The sequence below is a fragment of the Cottoperca gobio genome, chromosome 19, assembly GCF_900634415.1.
Source record: "Cottoperca gobio chromosome 19, fCotGob3.1, whole genome shotgun sequence".
NCBI lineage: Eukaryota > Metazoa > Chordata > Actinopteri > Perciformes > Bovichtidae > Cottoperca > Cottoperca gobio.
Window position 1 is genome coordinate 837,808 of NC_041373.1, and position 16,872 is coordinate 854,679.

Sequence of the window (16,872 nt, forward strand, 5' to 3'; positions counted from 1 at the left end):
TATTCCATAATTGTTTACTTTCTGACACTGACAGTTCTGACAAGAAGACAAAGAATTTACAATTCTAAAGTGTTCCTTATAGATTTCAGAAGTGGCAGACAAAACATTGAGTGGCTGGTAGAAATGCTGAGTGACCTGCCACAGTCACACAGTGGCAGCTGAGGAAACACTGTCATTTCAGACCCTGTTTGCAGCACTTACAATATAGCTCACAATAACAACAAGAGCACACACGGCTTTGAGTAGAGAGTCAGTAAAGCTGAGACTATACTCATGCTGAAGTCAAACTGCTGGTATAAAGCCAGCTAAAAGAAAGGTCTAAGATAGCTCAATAATATCTAAAAACACTTTAGATTGTTGCCTTTGACTGTACAGAAGCAATGTGTGCAGGGCAAGAAGAGAGACATATGTGATACCTCTACACAACACAACAAAAACAAGAATATAAAATTGATTATGTGATCAGTGTAAATAAATAAATACACAACCAAACCAAAAAAAACAACTCACCGTCCCTCTGCGCAGAGCAAATTGGATGGAGTCCAGGTCTGAGACGGGACACCACACCTCAGCAATCAGACACTTCTGGGTGACGTCGATGTTGCACAGATTCAGTGTGTGGTAGATGGCCTTCATCTTCCTCACTTTGATGAACCACACCCGCATGGTCTTGGAGGCAGCCTGCAGCACTCGCTGACGGTGGTCCTCTGTTTGGTTCAGCACCTACGGTTGCAGTGTGGGGCCGTTTGTTTTAGATGATAGATCCTGGTGCAGTCAACACTGCATGTTTGGGTGGTGTTATAGGCTCAACTGAGAGGAGGTGTTATAATGAAGTGCTAACCATGGCACACACCGCTGGTTTGGTAAGTACTTTTATTTGAATTCATTATTATTGATTATTTTTATTCATTTAAAAGTTATTTCTTCACTTTTCGTTTGTTGTACTCCATCTGTGTTGTGATACAAACATAATGTGGGCTAAACATCTGGAATGTGTAGAATTTGTAACGTAAACATGACAAATGGTAGAAAGTGTATTGATCTTACTGTACTTTCTCCTGGACTCATGTTTATGCACAGAATGATATGTTCTATTTAAACCTGAGTAAAGTGCACTATTGTAGCAGAGTGTAATACATTGTATTTGGTTGGCAGGCTGAGACGAGAGCAGACCTCTCAAGCAGAAACAGGATTTTTCCAGGCTTAATAAGGGCAAACTTTAGAGAACCGCAACACTATGAGACAGGACCAATCTCAAAACAGAAAAGAAACTAATGCATAAGAAAACACCCGTTTACACCATGAGGGCTTTTGTTATTTGATGGAAATACATTCTCTAAAGGAAATCTAAGCAAGAACCTGAACACAGACATCCTGTTCTGCAACGTTTCTGATTCATATCTTATTGTTTAGTGAGCAGCAGGTAATAAAGAGTTCAAACACCCTTTTGAAAAATGATTAAATAAAAATAATAATTGCACAGCTAATGGCTAGTGGCTTAAGCAATAAGCAAGCTTTACACCAAGGCCAACCCCCTCTATGTAAACTAACCTGAAGAAGAACCTTCTTTTGTGTTATTGAATGTGTGTGTGATGTTAGTGATGGGAGGTAAAGATCCATTACAGTGACACACGTACCATCTGGAGGTCGTCGATGCGGCTGTTGACTCCAGCCAGCATCTCCTTCCTCTCCTGGGGAGTCTCTGGACACGGGTAGAGAGAGGCACGGAACCTGGAAAAATACACCCACTGACAGAGTCAACTCAAAGCATCCAACACACACTGTGCTGTACTTTCTCCATGTTTCCATTATGCTTTCTTCTTTCTAACTCGTGTTTATCAAGCAGACATGAAGAATTCTTGCATTGTGGAGATTGCAAACAGCAGGGGGAGCATACTTTAAAAAGGTACTCCAGTGAGTTAGTACTGCATTTCTATCAGGTTGTGGACTTGCAAGAGCCAAATAATTTTTTAATTGTTCAAAGTCGAAGCAGCAGAGGCTGAAAATATTAAATTTGAGTGCCTAATATATATAATATATAATACTCAAGATCCAAAAACACTGAAACCTAAATTTTCCATAACCATTTATTATTTAGCTGCCAGGTAAACACCCATGTCTTTCTAATATATTCTAACTAGGACTCTAATATAAATGTAGTTATAACTAGATATAAATGTCTCTGAGCCCAGGGCAAGATAACCAGGTGTAAACTCAGTGGAGTGCCTGGAATTTATTTGATGGCCACTAGATGTTAGCTCCAGGAGAATGCTGAACATTGACCATTGGTCAAAATGTTGACCAGGCTCGTCCACTGATTTCTGGGGTCTATGACGGCACCATGTCCCCTTCTTGCTAGTCTGGACAGACAGCGTTCTTGAGGATCCCACTGTAGTTATGGCCAGATACAGTTCTGCTCATATTCTTTCATTCTTACCTTTCATGGCCATTTTCACTGTTATACCTAAATATCTCATGTAATATTATGAATGCATCTTCCACCATAACACCCACCCCTCACAGATCTTCTTCACCCTGTTCTTCAGCTGGTCACCTTGGAAGAAGATAATGAACACTGATTTGTGGACTTGGTCTCCCTGTTGGAAAGAGAAGAAGTTTTTAGAAAACTAGAAAACACAACTCACAGATGAGTCATGGATCTGTTATATATTTAAAAATGTCTAGTTATCAAATGTTAAGAATGGGTATGACTGATTTTTGTACTTTTTCTTCTTAATGTTTCTTTGTACTTGTCTGTATGATTGTACGTTATGTGTGCTGACCGTGGCAGGGTCCTCCAGAGGGTCCTCAATCTCTGCCTTCCTTAAGAAGACGTTACCGCGACACACTCTCCACAGCATCCTCTCAAAGGTTGGAATCCTCTCCCGGCTGATCACTCCAGCCACAAACCTGCAAAAACAAAAGAAACAGCGGTCAGAGTAGATAATGCAAAAGAAAACTACAGTATGTGCATATTCAGTCTTTTGTTCTTTAAAAAGGCTGATATATAAATGGCAATGACAACTTGTAATGTTCATTACCCGACTTTAATCATCCTTGGTCAGCAGGCTAGCTAACTACCTTGCTTGGGTAGCTACCAGCTATTATACAAACCTAACTCAGTGGTGACGGATGTAAAAGTAAGAAGTTTTGTTTGTTTCAAAAGCAAGCTAAAAACATATATTTTTACTTTAGCCTTTTAATAGTGATATTTTATATCTTTTTACTTTAGCCTTTTAATGGTGATATTTTATATATTTTTATATTAGCCTTAATGGTGCCACTAAATGATTTCATACATTTTTGCCATGCCTGGTTTAACATTGAATGTATTTTAATTCAGCTATTTTTATACAATTTAAATTCTGTTATATTATATTATTTTAATTCTGCTATTTTATCTGCTATTTTATACTATTTTATCTGCTATTTTGTACTATTTTATCTGCTACTTTATCTGCTATTTTATACTATTTTACCTGCTACTTTATACTATTTTACCTGCTACTTTATCTGCTATTTTATACTATTTTATCTGCTATTTTGTACTATTTTATCTGCTACTTTATCTGCTATTTTATACTATTTTACCTGCTACTTTATCTGCTATTTTATCTGCACTTTATACTATTGTATCTGCTATTTTGTACTATTTTATCTGCTACTTTATCTGCTATTTTATACTATTTTAATTCGGCTATTTTTATAATGGTACTTCAGACTCATTTACATCAACACTGTGATTATTGTACTGTAAATGCTCTTATTCTGTCTATTTTTGTACTAATTGTTATGTTTTTTGCTGTGAAGCACTTTGGGCTGCAATTCTTGTATGAAAGGTGCTATACAAATACAGCTTATTATTATTATTATTATTATTATTATTATTATTATTATTATTATTATTATTATTATTATTATATTACTATTTCAATATTTTCCAAGACAAGTGGAGAATGTGTCTTAGAGAATTTGATGCAGCTGCCATGCTTACCCCAGTCTGAGCGGGGCCCCGCGGCCCCCCTCACTGCCCTCCATCAGGGCTGATGACTCCTCCAGCAGGTTGGGATCCTCCATCTATCAGATACATTGGGAAGACCCCAGTAACTTTATTTACAGAGGCACATCAATGATCTATTGTGCACTTCTGAGAGGGGGAATTAAACAGACCTCATCAAAGAACTGCTGTGTTCTACGAAGGATGTGTTTGAGCTCCGTCAGCTCCAGGAAGTTCTTCTTCAGGGCTTCCTGGTTGGTGTTGATTTCCTTCAGTTCATTCTCCAGCTTCTCAAAGGTGGCCTGCCAGTCACCATCAACAGTATAAATGCAACAGCAACACTGTGCTCTATCATACATCATCATTGTCAAATATAAATCCTGTATATTGTATATTCTGTATGCAGACATGTAAATGCATATACTGTACACAAAACAATGTGTATTTTCATATTGTAGGTGATGCTGAGTGGGATGTTTTTTTGGAATATGACAGTCTACCATGCATTTTAAGTAAACTCAAAGCCATATAATACATTCAATAATTGTGTATTTATGGTGGTGGTGCATCATATGATAATGATTACAGATTGCTGGTTACCTCTAGATCAATCATGTCCCTGGGAAAAGGCACCTCTGGATTTTCTCCAGTGTCCACAGTTGGGATATTAGCTTTCTTGATCTCCTTCTCCACAAACCCTGTTTACAGAGAATCCAGGATTCAATACCTGACAGTATGTAAAGGTGTAAAACCAAGTTCTTTATGTTTTTCCACATTAGTTTTTCTCACTTACACCCCTGTAAAGGGTTACAGGTTTACTGCAGGTTTCATGGGCCTGAGAGTTGTAAAGTTTACATTGCTTAAACTAAAAAATGTAAACCATATTTATGTGGTCATAGGTAGGAACTACACTTTACCATTGGCTTGGCCGAGTGTTCATTTAATAATAATAATAATAATAATAATAATAATAATAATAATAATAATAATAATAATAATAATAATGACTTATCAAGCAAACAGTACTACATAAAAAGGCAATATATTTGCAGCTTCATCATATAACAAACACAAAAATGAGAAGAACTGCACCCACAGCTCAAGCAACAATGGCTCCACAGTCTGGATGAAAACCTGACCGAGGTCAACTCAGCAGTTAACCAAGGCCAGAATAAAAGCATTTCCTGAGACAGACAGCCTGCACATACATCGGTACATAAGATTTCATATTATGCAGAGCAGGTGGGCACACTGACATTAACAAACATCCGGCTGGCACTACAACATGGTGGAGGATTACAGAAGCAGTCTCATGACTTACTCAGTTTCCTGTCCATCTCCTCACATCTCCTCACTTCATTCACAAACTTGCGCTGGAACACGTTTACGTCTGGATTGAGCTGTGATTGGAACAAAGAGGTGAACATTATTTTGACACATGAATAATAATGACTGAAATAATAAAGTGAAAATGTTACGTATGAAGTCATTATATATGTGCAGTGTTTAATGAAAGACAGCAAACGAGTAACACGTCTGTCCTCTGTGGTCTCTCACATTTTTCACTGGCTTTAACTTAATGAATGAGATTATTTCTGCCTTCAGCTGCTGGATGGAATAGCAGCTGGAACATTGATACTCACATCTCTAAACTGGACCATGCCCAGTTCTCCCAGCTCACTGACACAGCAGTAGGCTGCCTCGGACTGGAGGAAGAGCTGGGCCAGGGTCATCTCCTCGCTCCTGAACAGTTCCCCCATGATGAGAAGCACACTCCACCACTACTACAATACGGAAACACTGCACCTAGGTCCGGAAAATACGTACAACTATTAGATATAAAGATTTTAAAAATGTTTTTGTTTCCACTGTGTCATGTCAAAGAACACATACATAACATTATTTTTTCTGAAAATAACTATTGTAATTATTTACAGTAATACAAATTAGAACAATATACTGTACTGTCTGCAGAATATAATATCCTGTGCAGTGAAAGACAACAGAGCAGTGAGGGTACTATACAGTACTATAACATTACACTACGCTATACTGTGCAACATTGTGTAGTATTGTAATCAAGGCAGGATTACCAACAGGACAAAGAGGACAACTGTTTGGCTGGAACTAACGATCATTTTCATAATCAAGTTTCATAATTCTTGATTAATCAATTACTTGCTTTATCAAAATGTCAGAAAACAGTGAGTCAAAGGTAAAGTCTCCAAATGTCATGTTTTGGCCAACCAACAAACCAAAACATAAAGATATTTAGTTAATGTCATATATGACCCTCATATTTAAAAAGCTGGAATTAGTAACTTTTTGCTTGAAAAATAACAGAAATTATTATTCAAATATCCATATAGTTGACAATTAATTTTCTTTTGATTGACAAATGGATTGATCAGCTTATTGTGTCAGCCTTAGACAACAGCTCCTGACCCTCATGTGCAACAACAAGCTTTTTTTTTACTGTGTGGAAATTGGCTGATAAAGGTGCTAAAGCAGCTCCTGTTTAGCTGCTGTTGAGACTCTGTTCTGCAGAGTAATTCTGCAATTCTTGACATCAATACTGATGATGAATTACATTATTTTGTCATTTGCTTTGGCTCAATTCTTGAATGGTAATATTTTTAAAAATAAAAGGCCTCAGTTCTCTATGACATCATCAGTTCTGTCACATGGATGTTGTATTTGTACTATGTTGTTTATCCTGTACACACAACATCTACAGCACGTGTGTCCGTCCTGGGAGAGGGATCCCTCCTCAGTCTCTCTCTGAGCTTTCTAACATTTTAATTGTGAGGTTTCTTTTAGGAAGTTTTTCCTTGTGTGCTGTGAGGATCTAAGGACAGAGGGGGTCGTATCCTGTACAGTCTGTAAAGCACACTGAGACAAATGTATAATTTGTGATATTGGGCTATACAAATAAATTTGACAGACAGACAGACAGACAGACAGACAGACAGACAGACAGACAGATAGAGACAGACAGACAGATAGACAGAGTTAGTGAGACAGACAGATAGATAGAGACAGACATACATATAGACAGACAGACAGACAGACAGACAGACAGAGACAAACAGATAGATGGATACAGACAGACAGACAGACAGACAGACAGACATATAGACAGACAGAGACAAACAGATAGATGGATACAGACAGACAGACAGACAGACAGACAGACATATAGACAGACAGACAGACAGACAGACAGAGACAAACAGATAGATGGATACAGACAGACAGACAGACAGACAGACAGACATATAGATAGACAGACAGACAGACAGACAGATAGATAGATAAACAGTTAGATGTGGTTTACATTCTAAGCACCACAAACATTAAACACCATAAGAATCTTACACTGTTCAGATCAAATAAACCACAAATAGTAAACATATAGACCAACACAGTATACAATTAAAGAAATGTATATTTATATATTGGTAAATGATATGGACTTTAAGCATCGTTCTTATTATACAACAGTCCAAAGTAATATTCATGCATTCCTCATATGTACTGTAGCTAGCCTTTACACACGAAGATGCAGAAGCTAAATACGAAAGGGAATGACGCTTATTGATGGACAAAGTAATAATAATAATAATAATAATAATAATAATAATAATAATAATAATAATAACCATAATAATAATAACAATAATAATAATTGCTCATACACGAAATGACGTAGCCTAAATACCCGGTTGCAACATTGTAAATCATTATAAAAACCGTTCTGCTTTGTAAAATCGAGCTTCTTGTGAGCCCAAGCTAGCATGAGAGCAGAGCATCGCTTGTGTCGCAGCTCTGCCCTTCACTGCTCAAGGACGCCATGATGCTGCTGCATCCGGCCAAACAGCTCTGTGAGCATCTGTCTCCTCCGCTCACACCGCTTGTCACCTCCTTGTGTTTTACAAATAACACCCTATGTACATATAACCCCGAATATTATTACTGTTATACTTATTTCCTTATATACCTACATGCTGCACCCATTACAGCCGCAACACTATAATATGATTTAGGTTCATTTATAACATTAAGATGCTACAGTAGCATAATATTTTAAAACGGGGACAACTCAGTTCATGTGACAAACATTTGATTATGTAAATATATATCATTTGCGAACATGAAACGCCGACGAAGAAAGCAGTTGGCGGTAACAGATTATTACCGTCCTCACAGCCCACACGTCCAAATATTATGAATCGTAGAACTATGGATCATAATTCCCTCACTGACACTAAATCTGAAACTACTACATTTTACATTAAAGACTTTTCCAATATATATTCAATCACCTGTGTAAGATGCAGCTGGTCAGCTCTCTCTGGCTGGATGCTGGATGCTGAGGTCCAGGGCGGTGCGTCAAGCTAGATATAGTCCACCGGAAATGTGCTCCAACATAGACGATTTCGAAATATAAGCATTGACTCGACAGACATGTACTTTTTGAAATGTACAGAAAAAAAAAAAAAAAAGATACACATTTGAAATGCATATCAAATAGGCATATGGCATATTGTTGATCACCCACAGTGGTGCCTTCTGTTGCTCAAAACCATGATAGTGTTGTAGTTGTTGTTTTATTTTTGAAAATCCCAACCAGAAGCACATTTTAAAATCCGCTAATTTGACACATTGACCGGGATTTAACATCACCAGCAATGACATGGTGATTTATCTGGAGCATGTCATCCACGTTGTACACATGTATACATCAAAAGGATTTATTAAATGAAATTGCATGTCCATCCTTCCTGAGAGAGGGATCCCTCCTCAGTTTCTCTTCCTGAAGTTTCTTCTATTGTTCGCTGTTAAAGTGTTTCCTCACCTGATTCGAGGGTCTGAGGGCAGAGGGTGTTGCATGATTGTAAAGCCCCTTCCAGGAAATTTGTGATATTGTGATATATAGATAAAATCGACTCCTCTCCACCCACCATTCATACACAGGCTGTATTAGAGGCCTTTAGAATAAGAAATACAAATGAGAATACAGAGGTAACAAACTGTTTTAATGAATACCTGCTTCATGTCTATTTTACACTTGTCCTACTCTTACTTTCTATCTTTTTTCTTTTCTTTTTGTTCTTGCTTGTGCTCATGATGATCATGTGATATGATCAAAAGCTCCTGAACACTAAATGGAACTTGTTGTGAGATTGTTTTTCTGATTCCTTCTTCATTTTTCTTTTAATTTGTGAGTTTTTTTATTGAATGTTTATTGACATGTAGCTACTACGAAGGTTAATTCTGATAAATGAATGTTGTGCTTTTAATAAAAAAATATGAGTCCAAAGATGATGGAATGTTGATGATGTGAAATAAGCATTAATGATGGGTGGTTCTTCACAAAACATCACAACACATCTGTACAGATTGATGTAAATCTATGGCAGTCTAATAATGTCTGACAGGTCACTGAAGTAAACAAATGTCTTGTAATCCTGATTTTCCACCACCTGTTTTTGAATGTAATTGTAAGGATGTTTATAATTATTTTGCTTTGGAACGTGAATTAGCTTTCAGTGGTCAAGAATGTTACATTTAATGACAAAAAATATGAATAAATGCTGTCTATGACAGATATGTAATTTCAATAGCATATCACAAAGAGTAAACAATAATTACAGATGACTGTAAAGATTCAATTATTGGTCTTATAGATATCATACAGTATCATTGGACCATGGTTTGACCTAATAAGATCTATATGCTGATGTGACATCCTGTGTGGAAAAGGCTGCTGGAAACTGCAACGTTTGTCACTTCACTTGACTGCCATTGCCTGCTCTTCTCCATTTTACATGAGGCTCAACTCACTGAATGTTAAGATAACCTCACCACAAAATCTAGGTAACATTAAGGGGGTTAGGGGAACAACATTGAGATACATATAATGAGGTAGCAATTGTTGTGATACGTGCAGTTTGGTGGAAAAAAGTTTCATGTGTGTCCAAAAATGGAAAGTAAAATGTAATGAGTTCACAGCAGATTTAAAAAAAGAGACAGACTAATTTACAGTTGCCTATATTCACATCCAGCAAACACGGAGCGACATTAGCAAGTCCACCAACTCCGGGGAGCTCAGTCTTTAGCTGGTAACACTCCACTATGTTTGTCAGCTAAACAATAAGTGGGAGTTCCAACCAAAAGCACTGTTTAAAAAAAGTAGAAGTGGCTCTAGAGGCGGAGGCATGTTGTTTGGTGTATATATGGTTTATTATCGCCACCTCCTGAGGCAGGAAGTACATCCTCTGCTGGGCCTTTTTTATGATGGATAGAAATATGGTGTTCACGTTACAAATCAGGAATGTGTTTGCATGTATTTGATTGGCCTACGCAGATCCTTGCTGGATGGTGTTGTCTTGCGTTCCGGAAAGAGTTGAGCCAGGTTTAACTTTTTTGATGGATGATCCTACCTTTGTTTTTACCAGAACCCTCTGCTCTGCCACCTCAGCTGTGTCCACAGAGTAGAGTCGTTCAAATGAATCATAGGGACTATATTTTTTTTCCAAAAGTCTGAAAGCGACTTAACATTGTCCAAAACGAGGCTTTGAGAGTGTTGAAACTGAACTGAGACAGCAAAGCTGTGGGCCAGCAAACCAAAAGAAACTACAAAACTCTATAGACTTGAGGGGACCTTCAGAACTAGTTTGGATTGCTCTTTGGGTTCATCACTAACAGTGACACCTTTCACGTAACACATCGTCATTTGATCTATTGTTATTATACAAATATTGATTATAGCACCCTTTATTTTCATGCTGTGGAGATTTATCCCCCCCCACTTAATTGTTTACACTCTTATTATCATGTACCAACGTGTGTCTGTAAGATGCTTAGGACACTGCTGCCCTCTTGTCTTTGTCTGCCTCCTCCAGCTGTGTCCTGTTCTTGTGAATAGTTTTCTGTATATATCTTTGTGTCCCATTGTTCCTTGTCAGTTCGTCGTTTATGTTTCCTAGTGTGGTTGTTCCTTCTGTGTTGATCCTGGTGTTCCCTCGCGCCATCGTGCCAACCTGGTTTGTCCTGTTTCTTATTATCTTAGCTTGCTCCCTGCATCAGTTTTGTTTTGTACCTGTGTTTTGTATTCAGCTTTGTTAATTAAAGCTTGCTTTTTATTTTTACTACCTGCCTGTCGTGTGTACTACGTTTGGGTCTTCTTTTTAACCGCACCGTGATAGAATGAACTGACCATTAAAATGGATCCAGCAGACTCTTTTGAAGAGTCATATTCACCGGCCTATATAGTGAATGGAAAAGAGCGCCTAGTACAGGATACAAAGCTGCTGCTCTTCGGATGGCATGCAGGAAAGTGGATGATAAGCCCTTGCTGAGGAGTTTTTTGCCTGAGTGGCTTAGAGACTTTTTAAACACCCCCGATTGCCATCCTGATTCGCTGCCTGCTTCCCAGTCAGCTAGCCACCTGCCTGTTAGCATTCAGCATGCTAGCTACCACTCCATAAACCTTGAGTTCCTGACTTCCGTTGATACGTCGGCTCCAACCTCAAACCCAATCTTAGGAACTGGCCTGGCCTGGGGAGGTCCTTGATATATCCATCAGACTTCCAGGCTTTTTGGGAAGAAACCAAGCCGTTCCAGACACCATCCTGTCAGCATCAAGTCTCCGCTGCCTAGCAACCCTGAGTCTCCGCTGCCCAGCTCCTCGGCCAACACCAAGCAAGTTCGAGTCCCTGCGTCGGCGGTCTGGCCGACACCTGCTCCTGTCGAGCTGCGGCAGTTCCCAGTTCTCCCTGCCGAGCTGCGGCAGTTCCCTGTCCCTGTTCTCCCGGCAAAGCTGAGGCAGGCTCTGCTTCCCCCTGCTGAGCTGAAAGAGATCCCTGTTTTCCCTGCTGAGCTGCAGCAGTCACAACATCGTCATGTTGAGCTGCGGCAGTACCAATTTTGATTTGGTCCTGTCTCTTTGTCACCCTCCTGGTCAGATAAAACTATTGGTCCAGCTCCTAAGCCGTCCCCCTGAGTTGCCTTGCTCTGCCTCTGCCCTGCCCCCCATATGTCAGGGGAATCTTGCTCCGCCCCTGTCCAGCTAATGTTTCTCTGTTCCCTGGCTGCTTTGCCCCTTAGCTCAATAAACATTTTCCTAATAGGTTTATGGTCTCAATCGTTAGGTAAAAATGTTCTTCAATTCAGCATGATGTTCATTTTGTAAAATAGACAGCTTATGACTGACAAGTCAGTATCGCTATCATGGTTCAGTGTTTGGCTGTACTAAAAGGAGTCCATGTTAAAATAATTTCGGTAAGTACATTGCAAACAAGTCAGTTTTTTTGCAAGCCAAAATGAGCATCCCAATTAATGCATACACACTAGGGAATTGACCAATATAACAGAAAAATTAGGAATGTGCCCAATGTGAAAAAGTGCATTATGTCAAATTGTAAAATTATGTCACTTTCTGTTTTTGCATCTGTCCAAAGTAGTTTTTGCCCCACCATGTCTTTAAAAATTCCACAGTCTAAAAATGATTTTTCATCTTCAGTGTTATCAACATGAAGAGTGCTACCCAACACAACATTTTAATGTGTCTGTGTTACAAACTGAAGATGTGGGGTTCGGAAGATGTAGGCATTTACCAGGCAGGCACAATCTAAAAAAAGATGCTATTGGGCCCATACTAGAGACTTCACATCAGGAAATCTTCACCTCTGCAGCTTTGCACCATACATATAAAAATCTGTCTTTAATCTGTCCCCCAACTTTATGGAAGTACTTATTTCCTGGAATACTTAATTCCTCTGAACCACCACATGCAAAGAGGAACACATTACTTATTACATTAGTAAATCTCTTCATTGGACCAGTTCAATACAGAATCCAAAATTCTATAGACTTTAAAGCACTTCATGCTCCACAGTGTCAGGACAGACAGACGAGGACCCAGGAGCGCAATTTCGCGATCAAGGTTTTATTGAAACACACACACACAACAGGGCCGAATGAGGCACGGCAGTAGTACAGTTCAGGGATATTCAAAACTCGTAGTCGTAAGGCGGAAGGCAAGTCGGGTTTACCGGGGCTGGAGATCAGAGTAGTAGTAACAGGTCCGGGATCACAGATCAGGAGTCAGAGTTGAAAGCAGACAGACAGACAGGCAGGCAGGCAGGCAGGCAGGCAGGCAGGCAGGCAGGCAGGCAGGCAGGCAGGTTTCCGATGCAGATGATCTTGCAGATGATCTGACAAGTGTGAACTGAAAAACTGGGCTTTCTATACAGGGCATGATTAGTGGTAAATGCAGTGCAGCTGGTAGGTTAACGAGGGTGGAGCAGAGCAGAGACAGGTGGAGGTAATCAGACAATTAGTGGTGTTACCAGGCAGAGAGAGGGCTCATGACAGGACCCCCCCCCCCAAGGGACGGCTCCAGAAGTCCCCAAGAAACACCACCAAGCCGGGCTGGAGGAGGGGGAGCCGGCGGAGGGTCAGAATTCCTCTGAGCGGTCAGAGTCCATATCCTCAGCGGCACCGTCTCCATCAGAAGACTCGACATCCGAGGGCCCCAGCTCAGAACTAGGTTCAGGGTCAGGACTAGACACCGGAGCAGGGGCAGCAGGGCCTGGAAGTGGATCTACATGGCAAGAAGCCCTGCGCCGACCCCGTCGGAGAGATGGCTGGTCAGGGTGTTGGCGATGGAATTCAGTGATGAGGGCCGGATCCACAATTCTTCCAGCGGGAACCCAAGACCTCTCTTCAGGACCATAACCCTCCCAGTCCACCAGATATTGGATGCCCCTACCCCTTCGTCGAGAGTGGAGCAGTCGCCGGACCGTGTAGACGGGGCCACCGTCGAGGAAGCACGGAGGAGGAGGCGGTGGTGCTGCTGGGACCAGTGGGCTCTCATGTACAGGTCTGAGCTTGGAGACGTGGAAGGTGGGATGTACCTTCATGGTCTTGGGTAGCAGTAGTCGGACTGCCGTAGGGCTGATGACCCTCTGTACGGGAAAGGGTCCAATGAAGCGAGGCGCCAGTTTCCGCGACTCCACCAGCAGTGGTATATCTCGAGCCGACAACCAGACCTTCTGTCCGACATGGTAAACTGGTGCTGGGGTCCTCCTCCGGTTAGCTCCGATAGCATAGCTTGCACTGGACTTCAGGAGTGTGGCGCGAGCCTGGGCCCATGTGCGGCGGCAGCGGCGGGCATAGGCGAGCGCAGAGGGACAGGTAGCATCTCCCTCCTGACTGGTAAACAGAGGTGGTTGATATCCATAAACACATTGAAAGGGGGAGAGTCCGGTGGCAGAACTGGTGAGCGAGTTGTGGGCATATTCTACCCAGAGAAGATGTTGGGCCCAAGCACGGGGGTTGCGTGAGGTCACACACCTCAGTGCCTTCTCCAGCTCCTGGTTCATGCGCTCCGTTTGACCATTCGACTGTGGGTGGAATCCCGATGACAGACTGGCGGTGGCCCCAAGAAGGTCGCAGAATTCCTTCCAGAAGGCCGCAGAGAATTGAGGGCCTCGGTCTGACACAATATCCCTGGGCAGACCATGGACTCGAAACACATGTTCCAAGACCACCCGGGCGGTCTCCTTTGCAGTTGGCAGCTTTGGGAGGGGCACGAAGTGGGTCATTTTACTGAAGCGGTCAACGATGGTGAGGACGACAGTGTTTCCTTCAGATTGCGGAAGGCCCGTAACGAAGTCCAGGGAGATATGGGACCAGGGTCGCATGGGCACTGGCAGAGGCTGGAGTAACCCAGCTGGGGGCTGACTGGGGGTCTTGTGCTGGTTGCAAGTGGGGCAAGCTCTAACAAACTCCTGGATATCTTTCCTCATCAACGGCCACCAGAAACGTTGGGAGAGCAGATGGAGGGTGCGTGTGATTCCGGGGTGACAGGCCAGGCGAGAGTTGTGCCCCCACTGAATCACCTGAGACCTCAGATCTGCTGGGACAAAGAGACGGTTGGGGGGCATGCACTGGGGCTCGGCTGGTTCCGGATGGCTTCTCTGACCTGCTCCTCAATGTCCCAGGTCAAGGCAGCAACAACACAGGGGCTTGGGAGGATGGTTGTTGGCTCCTCATTGGACGCCTCATCCTTCTGAAACATCCTGGAGAGTGCGTCGGGCTTGATATTTTGGGAGCCAGGACGGTAGGAGAGCGTGAAGTTAAAACGGGTGAAGAATAATGACCACCGACGCTGGCGGGAGTTCAGCCTCCTGGCTGTCTGGATATACTCCAGGTTTTTATGGTCTGTCCAGACCACAAACGGAACTTTAGACCCCTCCAACCAGTGGCGCCACTCCTCGAGGGCGAGCTTGACGGCCAGTAGCTCGCGGTTGCCGATGTCGTAGTTGCATTCTGCTGGAGTCAGTCTACGGGAGTAAAAGGCACAGGGGTGCATCTTGCCATCCTCTGCTGCTCGTTGGGAAAGCACCGCTCCAACTCCTACATCCGAAGCATCAACCTCCACCACAAACTGCCGTCCAGCGTCAGGCATTTGGAGAATAGGGCCTGAGGTGAAACGAGCTTTGAGGGTCTTGAAGGCTTTGTCAGCGGCTGCTGTCCACTGAAACGGCTGTTTCACGCTGGTCAGCGCAGTGAGTGGTGCTGCCACTGTGCTGTAACCCCGGATGAATCTCCTATAAAAGTTGGCGAACCCCAGGAACTGCTGCAGTTTCTTACGGGTCTCTGGAACCGGCCACGACATCACAGCAGACACCTTTGCAGATCCATTTGAACGCTGCCTTCGGTCACCACATAACCCAGGAATGAGACAGACTTGGCGTGGAACTCGCACTTCTCTGCCTTCACGAAGAGAGAGTTCTCCAGCAACCGGCGTAGAACCAACTGGACATGGTGAGTGTGTTCTGTCTGAGTCTTTGAAAAGATCAAAATGTCGTCAAGGTAAACGAAAACAAACTTATTGAGCATGTCTCTGAGGATGTCGTTTACCAGCGCCTGGAACACTCCCGGGGCATTGGTGAGACCGAACGGTATGACGAGATATTCGTAGTGTCCTGTTGGAGTGTTGAACGCAGTCTTCCACTCGTCACCCTCTCTCATCCGCACCAGATGGTAGGCATTCCGCAGGTCTAGCTTGGTGAACACTGTGGCCCTTTGCAGCAGTTCAAAGGCAGAGGAGAGTAGGGGTAGAGGATAACGATTCTTGACTGTAATGTCGTTCAAGCCCCGGTAATCGATGCACGGACGGAGAGAGCCATCCTTTTTTCCGACAAAGAAGAATCCCGCTCCCGCGGGGGAAGATGATGGACGGATTATGCCGGTGGCCAGTGAGTTGTTTATGTAGTCCTCCATGGCTTTTCTTTCTGGGGCTGACAGCGAGTAGAGACGGCCCTTCGGGGGTGTGGTGCCAGGCAGAAGGTCGATGGCGCAGTCATATGGTCTGTGTGGTGGCAGAGACGTGGCCTTGGACTTGTTGAACACCTCTCTCAAGTTGTGATAACAGGCAGGAACAATGGATATGTCGGGGGCGGTGCTGGAAGCTCCCCGGTCGATTGGCAAGATGGCTCCCTTTAAGCAGGTCCGATGGCAGCCCCTCCCCCACTCGCGTATTGTGCCTGTTTCCCAGTCAAGTTGGGGGTTATGAAGACGGAGCCACGGAAATCCAAGGATGAGTGGTTGGCCGGGTGAGGGTAGGAGGTGGAACTGGATGGACTCCTGGTGGTTTCCTGACACCACAGTACATTTCTCACTGACTCAGTCCAACATCCCCAGGAATCCATATTGGATGACTCTGCACCTCACAGCTTATGTTCATTCAGTGCCAATGTAGGAAGAAGTGCGTCCTTTATGTAGTGGCGCGTAAACTAAAGGTGTGGAAGAAAACGGGGTTTCGCAGAATTGTCGAATATTGACAGTAATATTGACCTAAG

At 42.7% G+C, this 16,872-nt stretch overlaps 1 protein-coding gene across 2 annotated transcripts in view; it reads right to left on the reverse strand.

Moving 5' to 3' along the window:
- atp6v0a1b (ATPase H+ transporting V0 subunit a1b) overlaps positions 1-8,405 on the reverse strand; it is a 33,970-nt gene extending 25,565 nt beyond the window's left edge. The window contains exons 1-10 of one of the 2 annotated variants that reach the window (XM_029456248.1): positions 8,323-8,405; positions 5,641-5,803; positions 5,319-5,397; positions 4,598-4,695; positions 4,171-4,299; positions 3,995-4,077; positions 2,784-2,910; positions 2,515-2,597; positions 1,638-1,731; positions 511-723 (exon numbers count right to left, since the gene is read on the reverse strand). In XM_029456248.1, the coding sequence (XP_029312108.1) occupies positions 511-723; positions 1,638-1,731; positions 2,515-2,597; positions 2,784-2,910; positions 3,995-4,077; positions 4,171-4,299; positions 4,598-4,695; positions 5,319-5,397; positions 5,641-5,757 (1,023 nt within the window). In that variant the 5' untranslated portion in view covers positions 5,758-5,803; positions 8,323-8,405. Of the gene's footprint in view, positions 1-510; positions 724-1,637; positions 1,732-2,514; positions 2,598-2,783; positions 2,911-3,994; positions 4,078-4,170; positions 4,300-4,597; positions 4,696-5,318; positions 5,398-5,640; positions 5,804-8,322 lie in introns of those variants that run through there. The other variant, XM_029456249.1, reaches the window with a different exon arrangement.
- Positions 8,406-16,872: the final 8,467 nt, after the last annotated feature.